Source organism: Cricetulus griseus, chromosome 6 (genome assembly GCF_003668045.3).
Source record: "Cricetulus griseus strain 17A/GY chromosome 6, alternate assembly CriGri-PICRH-1.0, whole genome shotgun sequence".
Classification (NCBI taxonomy): domain Eukaryota; kingdom Metazoa; phylum Chordata; class Mammalia; order Rodentia; family Cricetidae; genus Cricetulus; species Cricetulus griseus.
Window position 1 is genome coordinate 3726859 of NC_048599.1, and position 20614 is coordinate 3747472.

Genomic DNA, 20614 nt, shown 5'->3' on the forward strand with positions numbered 1-20614 from the left:
TCCAATTATTGATTTTAGACACAGGACATCATTGTGTGCAGAGCTCCTGAAGCCACAGCATCAGCGGCTGCTCAGGGGTTAGGAGCAGGGCACTGGGGTCACAGAGCTTACTGAGATGCTGCGGGCATGACTCTGAGTCCTTTCTTCCTCTACTGAGCATGAGAGGTGCCCCCCCACAAGGGTGTGGTCAGCACTGAAGGCCACTGGCACCTTAAGAGAACTGCTGTGGACACAGGCTCCAGTACCAAGCACCAGCAGCACTAAGACCCTGTCAGGACCCAGATATTACCCTGCTTGGCCTAGTACAGACAGTGTCTCCTATCACAAACACCCAGGGGGGGATCTGTCTCCAGTATGTTCTCTTGCTAGATCTTACTGTGCACTGGGGCAGAAGCACCGAGCCTCACTGTCACACTATGTCCTGCTCCCACAGAGCATAAGGACAGTTGTGGGGTGTGAAGCCACCTCCCAATAATGTTTCATTCCCGTAGGACATTGGAACTGCAGAAGGAGCATTGGAGAGGTCAGGGAGAAGCCAGGGTGTGCCTGGGCTGCACGTTCTATACTTGTGCAGTACTCAAGTCACTTGCAGCTATGCAGTGTGGGAACAGATATAGGTGGCATCCGCACTGCAGTGGGAAAGAGACCCTGAGGACCCCGGGACCATGCGACTTGAGGACGCTTCTCTAGTCAAGCCTGAGGTCTGGGTTCCCTACCACTCCTGTCTATACCCGCTGTCCCAGCTCAGGGCTAAGATGGTGTCAACCTCATGGGCCTGTTCTGGGAATGCATCTCCCAAAAGAAATTACGGCAAATACTACCTGGTGTTGACCTCAGTACACACCAGGAACCCAGGAAGGCTCAGAGACACTACTGGGCTAGCCCTGTGAAGGACAGAGTGCCCCAAACCCACAAGGGTAAGCTCAAAGTTGCTGATTCTATGAACAACATTCCTTTATGTCTCCTTGGAGACTCAAAAGGAATGACTGCGGCCCACCTCTCCCTTTCTCACCCTCTCCTGCCTGTCTCTTCTCAGCTCCGGGGGTGCAGTGATCCCATGTGTTAACACAGACTGCCCTGGCTCTTCACACCGTTGACAGGCTGCCATGCAACTTGGTGGCAACCCAGGGAGGTTGGCAGCCTGGCTAGGCTAGACACCGCTAGTTAATCCCCTGTTCCAATGTGTGTGTTCACACGCACTGCTCAAACATTTCATTTAAAGATCTATTACGTAAGTATCTTGCAAGGTGGGCAGGAGAAAGCCTCTGCTGTTACATAATGTTATGTACACTGTTATCAGGGTGCCTCCTCCACACATACCTTTAGGAACCCTCTCCACCCTCCACCCATGGTCTCTCGGGGTCCACTATACGTTATCCCACCACTAGTTCCGACTTGAGTCTGATTCCTCCCATTTTTTTTCTTATTTTACCCCTTTTGTTTAAACATGTCTTTTTTTCTTTTAAATATTTTCAACACTTGGCATTACCATTTTAAAACATTTTTACGTCTTATATCAACAACCCGTAAAAAGAAAAAAAAATATAAACTTCAGCTATATCACCAAACCATCACTGTTGCCTGCTCTGAACTGTGAGGTTCTTGAAGCCTACAGACTCTTCATGCTGGGAGAAAGTGTACCGACATTTCTATCCAATCCAAGGATGCCACGTCACTGTTGCCAATGGACTCCTGGGGCGGGGCTGTAACAGGGAAGCCTTGACTGGACAGCAGAGCATCTGGCTCACTGACACATGGTCCCCTACCTGCCAAAGCCAGCTGCTCCTACTGAAATTCTTAATTCTAAACATCGGCTTTCAAACAGTACTTAAAACTATGTCCACAACAATAAGATGAAGCAAAAGAGCGTATGTCACAGGATTAAACACAACACACGCTTCACCCGGCGCAGCACGCTTGTCACCAGAAGCCGCCAGCTACGCACTTTGCTCTCAGCTTCTTGGTGGACAAAGCTGTAAAGGTTAACATGACTAATTATAAAATGTATACTATCCTTAAGATAGCCTCAGGCTAAGCACAAACATCACGATTTGATACTAAAGCTCAGGGGACGGTCTCCGGGGGTCTAGCATAGCATTAAGTAGCAGTGACCCTGGGAGTGAGGCCTGCTGGGGAGACGGCTCAATGGGAGAAGCACGCTCTGACCAAGCAGGAAGCTGAGTCCTCAGAACTCACATGAAGTCAGACACCAGTAATCCCGGCAATGAAGTCAGACTCCAGTAATCCCGGCATTGAAGGGAGATGGGAGGCAGACACAGAAGAATCAAGAAAGTTCAAGGCCAGCTAGCCTGGTGTAAATGGCAGCCAACAACAGAGACCCTGTGTCAGTAAGGTGGGGAACAACTCCTGAGGTTGTCCCCCGACCTCCACACTTTACTGTGCCAGGTGCTCCTCCATGTGCAGACACACTCACAGAAGCACAGGCACACGCATGCACGCGCACACATGTGCGCACATACAAGGCTCGCTCTCTCTCTCTCTCCTCCCCCCTACACTTAGGAGATGGGAGGAGCTCTGGAGATCTGAACTTCACAAACCTCCCCTGGGAACCATTATGAGAACCAGAAAGCATCGGAGGAAAAATGCCCGACCAGTGTTCCCTGCCATGTCCTTCTGGAGACACCACGAGGCTCGCCCTGTGAAGGGATGAGTGGCTAAAGCAACCATAAAGGGCTCCAAGCACACCCCGCATAAAGGGGACAACACAGAGCTGCCCAGCCTCAGGGAAGCATCGCATCATGTTTCCTCCAGACTGATGGCAGTGTAGTGAGAGAAGTGCGGAGGTGCTGACCACGCCCATTTGGGCATAGTCACAGGGGTGGGTATGCATGAGTCTGTGGGGTTTGGTCTGGGGTAAGGAACAGGCTTGGTCTCCTCTTGGTTCTGGTCAGGTCACAGAGGGCAGCTGAGCTTGGATCCTTGGAGGGTTGATTCTGGGTTATTGGTTTCTCATTTAAGTGATTTCTCCCCAATAAAATTAACCTATATCACCCCAGTCCCATGTATCGTAATTTGTACAACCACAAAGCAGAGATCACATCGCTTGTCTACACCCTCTCCTACGAGTCTAGTTGCTTCCAGTAGGGGCAAGTGAGTTCATGCTTGCTATCCCAAGCTCCTCACACTGCAGACTGGTTATTCTCAAGTTACCTGTCGCCACGTGGCTTAGTGGTGTGTTCATTTTCCTCTTATGAAAACTGGAGCTATTCAGAGCACCCACCCAGGACACCAGGATACTGTGTGAGCCTTCAAGGAGATGGTGAGTGCACAGCACTGAACAAGCAGAACGGATGGAGCAACAGCTACCTTGTGATCATGGCTATCTCCAGGGGGATGCTCACAAGGCTGGTTGGAAAGTACCCGTGGTGGCTGGGCTCACCCCCATTCAAAGTCAGGGAAGGAGAGAGAGAAGAGGCAAAGACCCTCTGAAATTCATTAGCAGTATAACCTCTGCCTGTGCAGTAGATGTGCACACTCCAGACAGGACAGGCTTTTGAGCAACTAGAAGCAGCAGGCACTTTTCCTGTTAAGTCCAGAAGACTCTATGTTCCTAAAGTCCCATGCCCATGGACCCAAGACTTGCAACATGCCTGTCCTCTTTTGCAGCCTTGGTAGAATGTGTGGCCACCAGCCACATCATTTAATGAGGTAGTGGTGCCCAATTTACAGACCACCCTCGGGAGCATCACATAACCCCCTAAAATGCTGCAGAGCTCAAGGTGAACAAGGGGGGAGACGTGGCTGGCTGATGGTGTCTGTGCCTGGTGCTGTTTTCCTTGAGACCCTGTGTTCTCTGTGGGCCTGGAAGTAGCAGTCAGTCTGTTCTGGATGCAGCAGAACACGGTGTACAGAGAGAAGCTGGGATCATTTAACTGCTGTGCTAATGCGCTAAGTGCCAACCCCTGGAGGAGGCTACCAAGCTTTAATCAGCCTTTCGCTCAGCCCCAGAACAAAGGCCTCCCCCAGGGATCCTGCACAAGAAGCTGTATAATGCATTACTCAAGACTCGCCTGTCCAGAGTCTTGGTCCAGACAAGACATCCACTAACTTATCTAGGCACAAGGCTGTCATCTGCTCCATAGCGAGGCTCTAAGGCCATTTGGGCTACTAGCACCTGTGGCCCTATTCATTCAATCCTCAGGAGGCCTGCTGGTGGATTCTATGGCTTATGCCTATGGCGAGCAGCTCATGAGGCTGCCTGGTCATGAGAGAAGCAGTCCTCAGTCAGTATGTCCTGCCAGGAATGTGATCTTGTTCCCCTTAAGTGACCTGTGACCTAGAATCTTAACAAAGCTACCAGGCCCTCCATCTCCACTGTACAAAGTGGCAGAAACCCCTGGCCACAACTGAGATAGGGCATTGTCATCTAAACCTACCTTTCTCAGGCCAAGCTCAATTCTGGATATTTTCACCATCTCTGCATCTCTAACCTATGTAGGGGGTGGGCGGGGCTTTTCATTCCTTGTACTGCCTGCCTTGGGTATAGACACTGATGGGGGATGTCCTTCTGCACATATGTTTCTCTTATTGGTTGATGAATAAAACACTGTTTGGCCAGTAGCCAGTAGAGGCAGGAAGATAGGCGGGGCTAGGAGATGAAGAGAATGCTGGGAAGACAGGCACTGTGGAGAGACGCCATGCAGTGGAGGAAGGAGTAACAGGTCCCGACCCCTCTCTGGTAAGTCAAGACCATGTGGAAATACTTAGATTAATAGAAATGGGTTAATAATTAAGACAAAGCTAGCCAATAAGAAGCCCTAGCCATCAGCCAACAGTTTATCATTAATATAGTGTCTGTGTGTTTATTTGGGGCTGGGAAGGGTGGCAGGACAAGAAACTCTAGCAACAGACATCTTTGCATAAAACAGTGTAGTGTTTGGCCCAGGGCTCTGAACACCCCACATGAAGCCAAACCCACAGAAGACGGCTCCAAGCGATGACGAAGATAGAGCAGCAGCTTATGTCATACTGTCCAGATGCTTCACAGGAGGCTGGGTGCTCTGTGACTGTCTGAGTCCTACGTCACTCCTTCTCCCACAGCACCCTGGCAAGAAACCTCACCCGCTCCCCAAAGTGAAACAAACAAGTAGTGAGGGCACCTCTCTGTCACTGCTCGGCTGCAAGGATGACTTAGATGGGAGCAGATAAACGCTCAACTCCTAGCACGTGGTCTACTTGAAAGTGACAGCCAGCACACACTTGTCACTCCAGTTCTGGGAAGCTTGAGGCAGGAGGGTCTGCAGTACAAAACCAACCTGCGCTACAATGTGAGACCCTATCACTGGAGTGTGGACAGGACCAAAGAGGGGACACGTGATTTCTAGGACACTCCCCCATGGGAAACCAGGACTCTGTCTGCTCACCTCCACACATCTGAAAGGAAAGTTCAGCAAGAAAGGACGGACACCATCACAGACCTCCACCCCTGCAGGGGACACCACAGTCTCACTGTGGGACCCAGACCAGACATGCAGGGTATGTGTGTGGGGGAGACAAGGATCCTTTCACACAGAAGATAAAAATTTTAAGATTTGGAAATAGCAAAATAAAATACTATGGAAACCCCAAATACTCTAGGGAATACCATAGATGATGTGTTGCCATAGCAACTGGAGCCTGACTTATTTAGCAATAGAATGTGGAGAGGATCCCAAGATGGCACACAGGCAGAGTGCTAATTAGACTGTTCCTGCAGGGAAGACACGGGGACACCAGAGGCCACCTCTAACCTCCAGGGGAGACTCGCAGCCTCCTGCTCTCTGTATCTAATTCTGGGATGCTTTTCCATTTTCAGATGTAGTGACAAGCAACTCTGAAGCTACTACACTACATGCCAGAGTCTAAAATTAGTTGCCGGATCTGTGAGCAAAAGGGAATCCCAGACCTAGAAATTCCCAAACCAAGTAAGCTCCACAGCTTCCAGGCCCACCTTTTGCACCTAAGCTTCTTACAACTTCTCTGTAGCCTGGCACTCCACAGTCCCACTCCTGAGAGGCTGTGTAGCCCTGCTGTCTGCAGGTGACCTATAGCCCCGCCCTCCATAGCCCCACCCTTCACTGCTCTATAAACGCTCTACAGCTCTGCCTTCTGTAGTCCAAGACCAGGCAGTTCCCCTCTGGCCTGATCCACAGCACAGTCTGTATTCACCCAGGGTGGGCGACCACCTGGTTGCTGAGCAACCATCACTTGGTGGCTTTCGGAGCCTGTAGGGCATCACTTGTTCTTGTGGGTCACCAACAAGACTTTGAGGCAAGAGGAGAAGAGCCGGATCCCAACTGTGATTGAGTGCAGGAGGTTGTCAATGTATTCCTCAACCCAGAGCACACAGGATGTGGTGCACATTCTTTCCTCCGAGGTGTGACACTATATCCACACAGCCACGTTAAGCACAGCTTCTTGCAACAGACTCAGATGATCTAGCAAAGCAGAACCTGTGTTCTCAGAGGTGGGTAAGCAGGTGGAAGCTACGAGAGGTAGCATGCCACCAGCCCTATCACAGAAAACGTATGTCCTCTGAAATTTGGGCCAGGTCCTCCCTTCCTCCTTCACACGTCTCCCTTGACTCGGGCAGACTGCTGGCTCACAGTGGGGTGCTCTGGTGATACATGAGAAAGTTTCCATTGTCCCAGGGAACATGACAGGCAGAGGCCAGAGATGCTGCTGGGCCATGGGCACGCAGGCAACCCCAACAGAGAGCTATCTGCCCCCAGGAAGTGTCATGGGCTGAATGATTTGCTGCAGACCTAACCCCATCCACCTGTGAGCCCTGCCAAGCACTGGGGGAGACCTCTGACTTAGTCTGCACATGGCCACTTACTTGGAGAGCTTCATTTCTATCTGCTGTCGGATCTCCTGCCTCTCCTCATCAGTCCTCCTGGGGAAGATGTTCCGGTCCTCTAGCTCCTGCTTGCTCGGCCGGTTCCTCAGCTTCACAGCCAGCAGCTCCTTCTTGCATTTCCTTGGCAATGTTCCTGTGAGACCCACCGGGATGAGAAACATATCTTAGAGGACTGGCTTCGTGCAGCCTTCAGTGGATGCAATCACATGCTCTATTGTGCTCCTTATCATTGTCTCAGCGCACAGGGCAGGATGCCTGATGCCACATGGTGGGTCATTACGCCCTCCTTCAGGGGCCACTTGCTCCACAGTGGGGATCACCCAGGAACCAGACATTCTGGTGGTCATGGCACACATTGTCTTTCAAAGCCACATGCACTCAGGCCACGAATTTCAGAGTAACTCTACCTATGGTGGCTGTTGACTCCAGCCCTGGGGAGCATTGACTTCTCACTCCAGTGTCTTCTGCATTCTAACCGCATGTGTGGACTGTCAGTACTGAGCGCATACCACCCAGAAGCTCCTCTGCCTCCCCCCTGCCCTGCTGGTGCTGCCTGGAGAAGACCTCTCTCTGGATGTAGGGCCCCACTGGATCAGAGACTCAATCGTGACCCCAGCACCATGTCTCACTCCCCTTGACCGGCATCTCTGTGAACTCCTCCTCATCATCTGTCTCCTCTACTAGACTTTGGTTCAGTGACAGCCACTCTCCCAAGAGAGGTGTGTGCATGCTAGAGGAGATCAATGAAGAACATTGCCAGTGAATGAACGACCAGCCTGGGTCTGCCTGGCCGGTTGCATCTTAGCATTTGTACATGTGCATGCACGCCATAAATACCACTTAAGACGTAAGAAAGAAAACAGCCCGAGACGGAGCCAGCCTCCACTGTGCAGCAGAAACACAAAACGAGCAAATACATAGAATGTGATCCTTTAAGAGGGATTTGGAAGACAAAATACAAACACCAGATCCTGCTGAGGTCTGAATTTCTCATGGGAAGGTGTTCATCACATCTCTTAGAGAGACAGAAAAGTTATTGCAAGTTGCTCTGGGCACGGATTGCAGCCGGGGAAGGATTTACTGGCTTTGCCGATGACGGCATCCTTGATCTGTGGGCTCACAGTCTGAAGAAGCCACACACTGCTTTGGTTGGTGTTTCTGCCCATTGTAAGGGATGCAAAAGCTATAGTGACTTAATGAACTTAAGATATTTCAAGGATCTATGGAGGACTCCTTCATGAATGTCCGGGGCTGCCCCCTGGTGAAGGGCATTCTCTGGGCACTGACTGCAGCATGTTCACCTGCAGGAGTCCACTGACTGTGGCACCCTCATCGCTTAGTGTGGCATGTCTTGAAGCCACTGAGGATGCCTTAGGGTCACCATTACTAACGTGATCGGATTTGCTCTTAACTGAGATATCCCCTCACTGGTACCTCTGGCCAGAAGTAGAAATTTTCCCTGCATGAGATCTCTGTGAATTAGAAAGTAGCTCTTGTCTGTGTGTTCCTGGTCTCAGGACCAACACAGGATACACAGTAGGGCCACAGCAAGAACCTTTGAGCTGCCTTAACCAAGGTCTAAGCTATTTAGCACTCAAACCACAATAACAAAAGGAAGATTCCAGAAAAGGGACTACAATGAGGACTTCTTACAGCTTTGAGTGAGGCTTCTACCCAACAGGATTGGTTATTAGGAACATGCGTCTGGAGAACAGACTGTCTACTAGAGAGCAGGAAGTGAAGGCTGAGAAACAAGACAAGACTTCCTGTCCTTACATCTCCAAGGACTCAGGAACACACCTACTTCTTCCTAGTCTTTGACCTTTGATCTAGAAACCTTATTTTAGGGAGCCATCCCTCACCCATCAAAAGAAATCAGAGAAGCAATAGGGGCTCTAGATAGAGCTCTTTCATACTCTATAGAATTGTATTGAATAGAGCAGCTCTGTAGTCTGTGCTGTAGACAGGACTCTCATATAGAACAGTTCTGTAGTCTCGATTGCTGTGGGGACCTGACTGGGTGGAGAGAAACTGGTCTAATGGGACCGAGACTAGATGGAGAAAAATCTCCTGCTACAGGACTCTCTCACACACGGCTAGCAGTTTGTTTACTCTGAGCTAACCTCTAACCCAGTGGTACTTCAGGAGGAATTTGAGAGTCTTAGGTAGGAATGTGACAGAGGACAATGAGGAAAAGTGCCTGACTGCCAACAGTCTTAGTTCCCACTCAGTTTTCTAGCTTATGGGTGTGGCAGACTTTTGCAGTGTTAACCCTCTGTTACCTAACTCTCCGTATAAAGCACAGATTACAGATTCAATTGTTGCCTCTGCTTCTGCTTCATCAAGATGGGCAGCATAGACTCTGATGTGCCAGCTACACAAAAACATAAAAGGAGGCTTGTCTCCAACGTGGTAGGCAGGAGGCAGCTGTGGCCAGGCACCTGTTAAATCATGGTACATCTTCCCATCTGTGTTCCTGTATACCTACTCAAAATGGCAGAGACATGTGCCCTGGATAGTTCCATGCCAAGATGACACAAGCTAGAGTCATCAGACAGGAGTGAGGTTGAGAAAACACCTCCATAAGATAGGGCTATAAGGACATTTCCTTAGAGGTAAGTGGGGAAGGCCCAGCCCATTGTGGGTGGTGCTACCCTGAGCTGGTGGTCCTGGGTTCTATAAGAAAGCAGCTGAGCAAGTCATGAGGAGCAAGCCAGGAAGCAGCATTCTCCATGGCCTCTGCAGCAGCTCCTGCCTCCAGGCTCCTGCCCTGTGTGAGTCCCTGTCTTGACTTCCTTCATGGATGAGCAGAGATACAAAAGTATAAGCCAAACAAACCCTCTCCTCCCCAAGTTGCTTTTGGCCAGGGTGTTTCATCACAGCAATAGAAACCCTAAGACAACATGTTGCTGAAACACGAAACATTGATGACATCACCAAGGAAAAAGAGAAATGTATGATAATGGAGAAATGAACATGTGGCCTATTTTGTAAATATTCATAATTCCATTCTAAATTGAGGGTGAAATCAGAGCAACAATTATTTTATTTGCCCATTTTGGTTTTCTGTGTTGGGGCTTTGTTCTGACATAAACACAGTTTCCTGGTGTAAAGTAAACAAGGACCTAAGTAGAATGTGTCTGGGCGCATGGCAGCGGCAGGGGGGGGGGCACATTGATAAAGGATGCTGGGGAGAGTTTCTCCATCATACAACAAGGAAACTTGGTTTCATTCACAAATTTCCAGAACTGGATATTTTAGAACTCTGGGAATTCTAAATACTTTAGCAATGTAGAAGTGTTTATTTAAGAAACATTGGCTGAAAGTCTGAATGTTGGGAAAGAAGAAGGGATACTGGCTCCTTTCTGAGTACCAGAGTGGCCCAGTCAGAAGTTCACTGCAGCACAGAGTCACACCTGGCCTTCCACACTCCATGCATGACTGCAGCACAGGGCTGCACCTGGCCTATCACACTCTATGCATGACTGCAGCACAGGGCTGCACCTGGCCTATCACACTCCATGCATGACTGCAGCACAGAGTCACACCTGGCCTTCCACACTCCATGCATGACTGCAGCACAGGGCTGCACCTGGCCTATCACACTCCATGCATGACTGCACACTGTGTGAGACTCAGCAAACTCCCCAACTCCCAGCCTCATTAGCCTCCATGATCCACCCCAGAGGGGAGATGGTGAGTTACATACAGTAACTCTTCCACCCAGACATCACAGAAGCACAGACACCCGTAGTTGCTACCTGCTCTGTCTTCCCAGGTCACTGAGCCAGCCCATGTCCTCCCAGCCCTGTGACATGCCTGCCACTCTACACAAACACACACACACACACACACACACACACACACACACACACACACACACACTTGCTCACACAGGTGTGCTCAGGACTCAAACCACTCAAGTCCACCATGCCAACCTCTGCCCCTGGATGCTAAGCACTAACAGCTGCAGGCTCTGTATTTCCATATCCAGACCTGACTTCCTCCTACCACTCAGGCCTGAGACATCAGTGTCTTTGCCCGTGCCTGTGCCTGTTCCTGAAAGGTATGTCCACCTTGGCACAGAAGTGAACAGTCAGCACCCTGCCAGAGCACAGAGACATGAGTGACAGGTCAAAAGGGAAACCCAGTACCCACACTCCTCACCCTGACACCCACCGTGAGTCCCAGTGTACCTTTCGCTGTGCACCCGCCTCATTCCTAGTTCCTATAGGCAACAGCAGGGAGGGGCAGATGTAGGACGAGAGCAGGTGCAGTGGCCCTCAGGTGTGCTCCACTGTGTGCCCCTCCCATGGGGCTCTCTGTGTGCTTTCTTGTTTAAAGAGCCTGATGCTTGTCATCTCAGTGAGGAGGGATGGAGAGGGCAAGCTCAGCAGGGCTGGGGGTTCTGCTTGCTTGTTCTGTGACATTTCAACTTGGACAACATCTACAGGGTCATGCTGCACAGAACATGGCAAATAAGCCTGCAGGGAAGGCACCTCCATAGCCAGAATGAAAGTGAGGAAACAAGGGGCGTTCATATCCAGCCTGGGCTGCATCATGAATTCCAGGCCAGCCTGCGCTACAGATGGCACTGCCAAGAAAGAGTAGAAAGAGAGAAATGATACCATGAGAACGTCAGCATCTGCTTCTGCCAAGTGTGTATGGTCTGGATTCTCTTTTTACCCCAAAACAAAGTACACTAGAAGAATGATTTTCAGACGCTGAAAATGAGCAGCGATGGAGGGGAAGCTGAGAGATGAGTATTGAACGAGGCACTCCCTAGGAGTCCATCAGAGCCTTGGGACAGATGCTGGGCTGTGGCTTACAGGGGCTCGGGAAGAGCCTCAGAAACTGTCAGAGCTGAGAAGATGAAGCAGAGAGGCCCAAGGGGCCCACAGCTGGAGTTTGTGGGACAAACATCTGGAAAAGCCAGACAATAACCCCAAGATGTGCAGAGTCCCTTACGCCTTGAGCTGGCATCTGCCTATGAAAGAGGGCAATGGAGGCACTACCTGGTGCCTAAGGACCTTGGGAGACCTATGGCCATGCGTGCTCCATGCTCACCAGTCAGGCTGGAACTCGTTGTGATTGTCCAGACACTGGGAAGGCTGTACAGATGGTCCTGGTCTTTGGAACAAGCAGTGATCACTCGGATGGAGCTTAATTCACTTCTGTCTAAGAAACTGTAAAAGCCAGACCAGGATGCGTGAGGCTGTTTCCAAGTAACCAAGCTGCTTCCCAGAATAAAACTCAGTGGATATTTATAGGACTGGAAGAGCATCCGACAACCAAGAAATAGATTCACGATGTGTGTCAGCCAACCCAAACTCCCCACGCCTACAGACAAGTGGGAAGGGCGTGGCCAAGCTCCAGTGGCACAAAGGAGCTGTGTAAAGCCTGGAATCACTGTCACTGACAGTGAGAACACCTTAAAGACCTTGGGAGAGACAGGCACGCTGCAGCATAATGAAGGGTGCCACAGCCACACAGAAGTGACATACTGAGAGAACCCTCACTGGAAGACAAGTCAGGCGATTCCAACTCAACACATGCCCAAAATATCTCTCAGGATAAAGGCAAACACTGTTTCAAAAATTAGAAAGCAGCAAGAATCAATGACTAAAAGAAATCCCTGAGGTAGTAGGGAGAGGACTGACTTCAGATGGAAATCTGAACAAGGAAAGAGAAGGCATGGGGCTGGTACCTGCAGGGAGCAGATGTATCTTATTTAATTGTCTTTAAAAAAAACTGGCTCTTAACAAACTAGTTTTCATGATGTGTATTTACATGTGTGCATGTGTGTATATAGGTCTCTTTGAAGGCCAGAAGGAGACATTGGATTCCCTGCAGCTTGAGTTGTGGGCATTTGTGAACTGCCTGAAACAGTTGCTGGGAACTGAACTCTGGTCCTTTGAAAGAGCAGTATATGTTCTTAGCTGCTTAGCCATCACCCCAGCCCAAGAAAACAGAGTTTAACAATAAGAGCAATGAGAACAGAAAGAGAAAAGGACATTGCTACTGTAAGGTGACTTCTCCAAAGTGAAGGCAGTATAAGCAAGCTTCAGGATATAACTTAGTGGTCAGTCTGCCCTCCCAGCAAGCACAAAGCCTGCAGTTCAATCCCCAGTGCCGTGTAAGAGCCAGGCCACCGAAGCCACCTGGTATCCCAGCACTGGAGAAGCAGAAGTGGGGGAATCAGGAGTTCTAGGTCATCCTCAGCTATATAGTCATTTTGAGGTCAGACTGGGCTACATAAGTCCCTTACTCAAAAGCAAACAAGGCTGGAGAGATGGCTCAGCCTTAAAAACTAGCTGCTCTTGCAGAGGACCTTGGTTTGATTCCCAGCACCTACATGGAGACTCACGACCATCTGACCATCTGTAACTCCAGTTCTAGGGAATCTGACCACCTTGGGCTCCTACATACACGTGGTGCACACAGATGCACTCAGGCACACACACATAAAATATTTGAAAAGGAGAGCACACAGTCAACTTAGATGTGAAAACCAACCACAGTAATACACATATTCTTCACACTCGGTATAGAAAGGGGTGTGCGTGAGAAGGACAACATCCAGCCTGCCACAAAATACCTACTGAAAGGGAGGAGGGCAGGGTGCCTCTGTTCTGATCCTGGTCAAAGAAGGCCATTAGCAAACAGGGAGAATTTCAGAGCAAACACCTTTGTCAGCAGGAAGGATCCTTCCTTTGCCATGAAGAGGCCACTCCATATGTAGGTCATAAAGAACCTAACTATGGCGGGCTTCTCTTCACAGCTTCAGAACACAAAAACAAAAGACCTGAGAAAACATGCCAGGCACAGCTGCAGCCAGATCCTTCCCACATCACTCACAGAAGTAGTGAGCACAAACTCGGGAAATAGGGCAGACTTGCACACACCCACCAATACCACAGGCTGATGCAGAATCACACACGGATCACCATCAGATATCATATGCTCCCTCCAAGGACACAGGCCCCCTGTACCAGGACACACCCTGTTCTGGGCCATGAAATAGGTCGATAGATTTCACAGACCTCAATTCCCATGAAACATGCCCTCAGACTAGAGAGGAACAAAACTGGAAATCAATAACAAAAAGATGGCTTCAAAAGTAACCCGACTAAACTAAAATGTATATTTAACTTCTGAGAAACCCAAGTTCCAAGAAAAACTCACAACAGAAATATAGAGGATTCTGAGGCAAATGGAATCTATCAAAATGATGCTGAGGGGCTGTTTGCAGCATTGAGTGCCCCTATTAAAACAAATGGCCTTTGAGTCTACCTCAATCACCTGGAAAAAGAACAAAGTAAACCATGGAGATGGGCATAAAGCAATACCAAAGTACAGAGCGGAAACAAACTAAAAATAAGCCACAGAAATGAAAAGTCAGTCAATGAAAAGATTGGGAAAACTCTAGCCACACTGATCCAAGAGGAGGAGGAGGAGGAGGAAGGAGAAGCAGAAGGCAGAGGCGGGGTGGTCTGATCAGGAGAAGAAGAGATGACACACAGGTCATCCAAGTCCCCAGATCTTAAAAAGATCTAAGAGGACATTTTCAGTGACTTTATGAGAATAGACTGGCAATTTAGAGGACATAAACTAGTGCCAGCTAGTTTTCATGTCAGCTTTTATGTCAGCTTCCCAGGGTCAGCCGGGGAGAGGAAAGCTTAATTGAGAAAATGCCTCCCTATAGGACTGGCCTGTAGGCACTTTCTTGCTGGATGACTGATATGGGAGGGTCCATGTCACTGTGGCCAGTGCCACCCCTTGGCTGGTGGCCCTGGGTGCTATAAAAAAGCAGGATGGCCAGGCGTTGGTGGTGCACACATTTAATCCCAGCAAAGGCAGGCAGATCTCTGTGAGTTCGAGGCCAGATTGGTCTACAGAGCGAGTTCCAGGACAGGCTCCAAAACAATACAGAGAAATCCTGTCTCGAAAAACAAAACAAAAACAAAAAAAAAAGAAAGAAAGAAAAAAAGAAAGCAGGCTGAGTAAGACACGAGGACCAGGCCTCTGTTTCAGTTCCTGTCCTGAGTCCCTGCCCTGGCTTTCCTGGATGATGGACTCTAATCTGTAAGATGCAAAAACCCCTTTCCTCTCCAAGTTGCTTTCGGTGGTGTTTTATCACAGTAATCAAATGGTAGCTAAGAATAATTTCTGGAGCAATATAAATTACCAACTTTAGTTGAGCAATCATGACTAACTCAGGCTGTATGCATTAAACAAAAGGAACTTGTAGTAATTTCGTGGGACATGTTCTCCTGGTGTCCTCCACCCCTCTGGTTCCTACAGTCCTTCCTTCCCTTCTGCCATGGGTTTTATGAGCTCCAAGGGACCCGATGAAGATCTCTAATTTGGGTTCACTCTCTACCTAATGTTCGGCTGTGGGTCTCTGCATCTGCTCCAATGAGTGGCCAGCAGCAGCCTCTCTGATGATGACTGCGCTAGGCACTGATCTGTAAGTATAGCTGAAAATCATTAGAATTCATTCTATTGATTTTTTCCTATATGAAGTCTCTGGGCTATTGAGCCCCCAAGTCCTGGCCATCCTGGCAGTGTCAAGCATGGGCTTCCTCCTGTGGAGTGGGCCTCAGATTAGACGAGTCATTGGTTAGCCACTTTCACCAGTTCTGCCCATGCAGGGCTCATAGGGGCTCACAGAGAATGATACGAAGATTTGTGCCTAGCCTTATTGCATCTTGTTATGCCACATTCAGTTGATATTCCCCAGGGGGCCACTCTTTTCAGAAGGGAAATGGAGGAGGGGTGGATCTTGGGGAGAGGGGGTGGGGGTATCTGGGAGGAAAGGAGGGTAAGGAAACTATGGTTATGGTGTATTTATTGTATGAGAGAACACAAGTTGCATTTTTTAAAAGTAACTTTTAGTTTAAAACTTAACACACACACACACACACACACACAAACAAAATGGTGATTTTTAAAAAATGTTCTATGTTAAATAACACAGACACTGTATAAATGATTTCAGAAAGTCTAAGTAAAAAAATACTTCACAATTCATTCAATGGAGTCAGCACTCACTTGTCGGGAAAGAACAGGAAACTAAAGCTGGGCATCTCACACTGGGATATACAACACTGACATAAAACTTAAAGCAAAATCCTCCCTGACTCTGCAGAGCAACGGACAGGGCATCGGATTCCTAAAACAAAAAAATTAGTAAATCTAATAGTTTATAAAAATGGGGACTCTGTCCATGTGTGCACACAGGGTTATATGCACCTAAACCCATGTGTGAGATAAACATACATGAACACCCATGCCAGATAAAAAGGAGTTAGCTCTACTTGGGTTCACAACTCATTAAGCTACGATAACCAAGGTGTGTGGGGTTGGCAACTAGAGAGTCAATGGGTCAGAGGAACAAGAGAGAAAGGCCAGGGGCTGGATCCCACACATGGAGAAAAACACCGTGCAACAGAGTAGAGGGTTTTTTTTTTTTTAATTAGGGAAAGGGATCATAAAAAGTGTAAAGGAAGTGGGAAGACCTGCCTCCAGAGACAGGAGCAGCAGGAGAGAGAAGAGAGGAAAGAGGGGGAGAGGGAGAGAGAGGAGAGATGGAAAGAGAGAGAAACAGAGAGAGGGAGAGAAAGAGAAGGATGGGAGGTGGTCAGGGCCCTTTTAAAAGGGAACATAGTGAATGTGCACAGGTGGTGCTCTTTGTGGCTGCAGCTGATGGTGTGTCCTGTCAGAACCCCAAGGGCAGGCCAGCACAGATGCCTGAGCACGAAAGGAGATGACTTTGTTGACAAATGTGCCAGTGTTCAGATGAAGAAATGTCTTTTCAACAAATGGTACAGGAAAAGCAGGTAATCATCAAGATCAAAGTGCAAAGCTAGCCACACTAGTTAGCCATAGTGGCCAGGCAGTGGGGGCACACCTTTAATCCCAGCAGCCGCACTTGTTAGCCATTGAGGCCAGGCAGTGATGGCACACACCTTTAATCCCAGCACCCAGGAAACAGAGGCAGATGGATCTCTGTGAATTCAAGTCTACCCTGGGCTACACGAGAGTGAATCAGTCTAAAAAGAGAAACAGAACTCACACAAAGATGATCCCAGCACTTGGGATCCCAAGTCTTTAATCCCAGAACTAGAGACGAATATAAGGCAGGAGGAGACAGAGCTCAGGAAATCTGAGCGAATCTGAGGAGCAGTGCAGTCAGGCACTCAGGGCAGGATCCCCCCTTTGTTCCGGGACTGGTAGAGGTGAGAACTCTAGTGGCTGGCTTGCTTCTCTGATCTTCAGCCTGGGCCCCAGTATCTGTCTCTGGGTTTCTATTATTCATGCTACAAGTTGCATACTTAGCAGTGGAAAGGAGGCTACAGATTCCTTCTACAGCCTTCATGTGTCTTCAGAAGAAGAGAGAAGAAACCAGATGGAGGCGCACCACTTCTCTGTGCCAGGAATAATCTAGAACACCTGCCCACTCATGGAGAAGACTTCAGCAGGTTGATGTTGTGCAGAGAACAAGCCTCCCTGCAGGGCTGTAGTCAATTAAGAATGTGAAATGGTGTGCTGGGCTTTGGTGGTGCACGTCTTTAATCCCAGCACTCAGGAAGCAGAGGCAGGCGGATCTCTGTGAGACCAGGCCAGCCTGGTCTCCAGAGCGAGTGTCAGGATAGGCTCCAAAGCTACACAGAGAAACCCTGTCTCGAAAAAACCAAAAAAAAAAAAAAAAAAAAAAAAAAAAAAGTCATCAGCGCCTTAGAGTGGGATGCTTGGAGCAAACTTTACACAAAAAGGAACCCTGACACGAAAATGCTGGCTACAGACACCCAGAAGATGAAGTTCTGTTCCAGGTCTATATGGAAGATGGACTCTGACCTCATGTAATTCACACGAAGAATCGAGAGACAGCAGCACCACCACCACCCCACCCAAATCAAAATACTCCAGCTCTTAGAGAAAATGGGGGAATATTTTGGTGACTTGAATTTTTTTCAGTTCATTTTGGGGTAGCACACAGCTCTAGGCTCACTGTGGCATTTTATTCAAATATCATTATGCTCTGTTCCCATTTATGGCCCTCCATACATACATACTGACTTTACACATACAAACTCTAGAAGATACAAACAAACCCTTAGTCTCAGAGGCTTGACAGAGATTCCCGGGTTTGAGGTACAGGTCTCATGGGAAGCTAGATGTAGGCAACATTACAGGGGCCACAGGAAGTGAGGCAGGAAGCCATGCTGTCTCCACTGTGGTGATGCTGCATAGATAACGTGTGCTTCTTGTGTGGCTAATCTCATCTCCCTGGAGACACATAAAAAGTGATGGGAGAGATACTTGCATGTAAGTCTGGCAAACAGTGGCAAAACCATAATTTTGAATTATTTTATGTACCCCTGTTTGGAGGTTCATCCATGGCCTTGTATCACTTTGAGAATAAACCCCATTCTTGATGTGTTTCTCTGTGTATGTGATTCTCTTATTGGCTGATGAATAAAACACTGTTTGGCCAAAAGAGGCAGAAGAGAAGTGGGAGTAGGAGACGAGGAGGACTCTGTGAAAGAGAGGCAGGGGGGACCAGGAAGAGACACCGTGTAGCCGAGGAAGGAGTAACGGGTCTGGACCCTTCTCCAGTAAGCTAAGACCACGTGGAAATACTTAGATTAAAAGAAATGGTTAAATAATTAAGAGAGCTAGCCAGTAAGAAGCCCTAGCCATTGGCCAACAGTTTTATAACTAATATAGCACCCGTGTGTTTGTTTGGGGCAAAGCAGCTCTGGGCTAGGTGAGACCTGGCAGGACAAGAAACTCCAGTAACACATTCTATCTGCAGATACAGAAGACATGCAGTCTGCAGCCAGCCGGTCACCTCTCACCTCTTCCCTCTCCTTGCCCTTAGAAACGCCCTCCTACTTCCGGAGGATGCCCAGGCCTGTCTCGTCTCCTCCTGCTCATAATTCTTCCCGAATGGCTGGTTCCTTCTCGGAACACCTCAGCTCCTGGGTCACCTCCCCTGGGTTACTACGCTGTGTGGAGCTAGTTGTTACTCTCAGACCCATCCACTAGGTGGCGGCCACCACAACACATGCCCCATTTGTTAATTTGCTTGCTGGCTAGCTGGCCCGTGTGTTGTCTGTAGTTTCCCTAAGCTATGGGTCCAAAGGGACAAAAGAACCCTATCTGCCCTGATCACACTTGATCCCCAGGGCCCAGGAGAGGGCGGGACATACAGAGGATACACAGATGAACTGGCTGGGGGCGGGAGCGTCTGGACATACGTAACTGTCTGAGACCCCTCATCTGCTCTGCTCCCAGCTAACACCGCCACCAGCGACTGCCATCAGGACCACACCAGCACCTTGGGTAACATGGCTACAGCTTCTCTCTAGAGACAAGTAGTGGATTAGGTAAAGGGAGGGGGGGCTCTTCCGGATGGTTCTGTGTGGTGGTGGGTTGGGGAGTAGCAAGCGGGAGGGGAAGGGGGCTGGTCTCGTTCCTCTGCAAGAGGGGAAATTTCACACATGCCCCTGTGCCTGGATAAGCACTGAATATGCCCCCTCCTCCATGGTGGGCAGGAACTGGGCCCTAGACAATCCCCTGGGGAGGCAGCTATACCTAGGGAATGGAAGTGGGGGTGGTTCCTTTTAAACTATGCAGTGTGAACTTTTATCACCTCTTCTCACATTACAAGTAGACAAGAAACATGTCTACAAGGTCTCCAGGTGCCCCGCCAGGCCCCTGCCACCAGGCAGCACTCTTCAAGATCAGTTTCCCAAGAGAGCAAGACAGGGTGACTTGTGTCCACATGGAGCTGTAACCAGGCCACTCTTGACTGACTGACTGGGGCTTGCTCTCGGACTCTGTGCCTCCCCAGGTTACTAATGAAAGGACAGTGATGCCCATGGACACCTGAGGTGTGGCGGGTGGTGGCCATTTGAGAGCAGCGATGGCCACCTGCCTCAGGGAAGCACGGCCTCTGCTTCAGCTACAGAATGTCTATGTACTTGCTTGCTGCGTGTGTCTTAAACTGGTAATAGCCAGGAGGAAAGCTATCTTCTTCCCCACACACACCTCAGCTCTAGAAGAAACCACCAGTCCAGGCTGGCTTGGGCACCACTTTGTAGAAGAGCTATGCCTGGGTGTTTACTGTGGCAGCCGGTGCAAAACTAAACAGAAATGTAGAGACTATAAATTAATTTTATGTGTTTGTGCGTGTGTGAGCCTGGGTGTATGTCTGTGTACATACACATGCATGCTGTACCCTTAGAGGTCAGAAGGGCCAGAAGATCCCCTAGAACTGGAGCCATGGGAGGTTTTGAACTGTTATGTGGGTGCTAGGAACCAAACCTCAAACCTGGGTTCTCTGGAAGAGCAGTCAGAACTCTTTTAACTGAGGAGCCATCTCTCCAGCCCAGAGCCAGAAAATTTTAAAGAACTCTGTGCATCTGATCATGAATGTCTTCATCCCTTCTTTACAGTAGATAAGGGAATCTCAGGGAGGCTGGCATTGCTCAAGAGGTCTGTGTGTACAACAAGAGAGAGGCCCATATAAATCCCAGTAATTCCTAACTCTACACAAGAGACTCTGTAAATACTGCTGACTGCCCAGAGCAGGATCCACAAATATCCATTTGAAGTTCAAAAGCTGCCCTCTGCATTTCAGGTGCTGAGGCCACTGGGGCTTAAAACCTTTTGCACTGGGAACAAAACTAAGATGCCTGTAAAAGAGACGGCACAGAGCTCAGATGGCTTCCTGCTGCTGTCTCC

At 49.0% G+C, this 20614-nt stretch overlaps 1 protein-coding gene across 1 annotated transcript in view; it reads right to left on the reverse strand.

Annotated features, from left to right (window-relative positions):
- Nucleotides 1–20614, reverse strand: part of Phactr3 (phosphatase and actin regulator 3) — a 197777-nt gene that overhangs the window by 25902 nt on the left and 151261 nt on the right. Inside the window, exon 8 of the mRNA XM_035446563.1 lies at nt 6839–6992. Within this exon, the coding sequence (XP_035302454.1) occupies nt 6839–6992 (154 nt within the window). The remainder of the gene's footprint in view (nt 1–6838; nt 6993–20614) is intronic.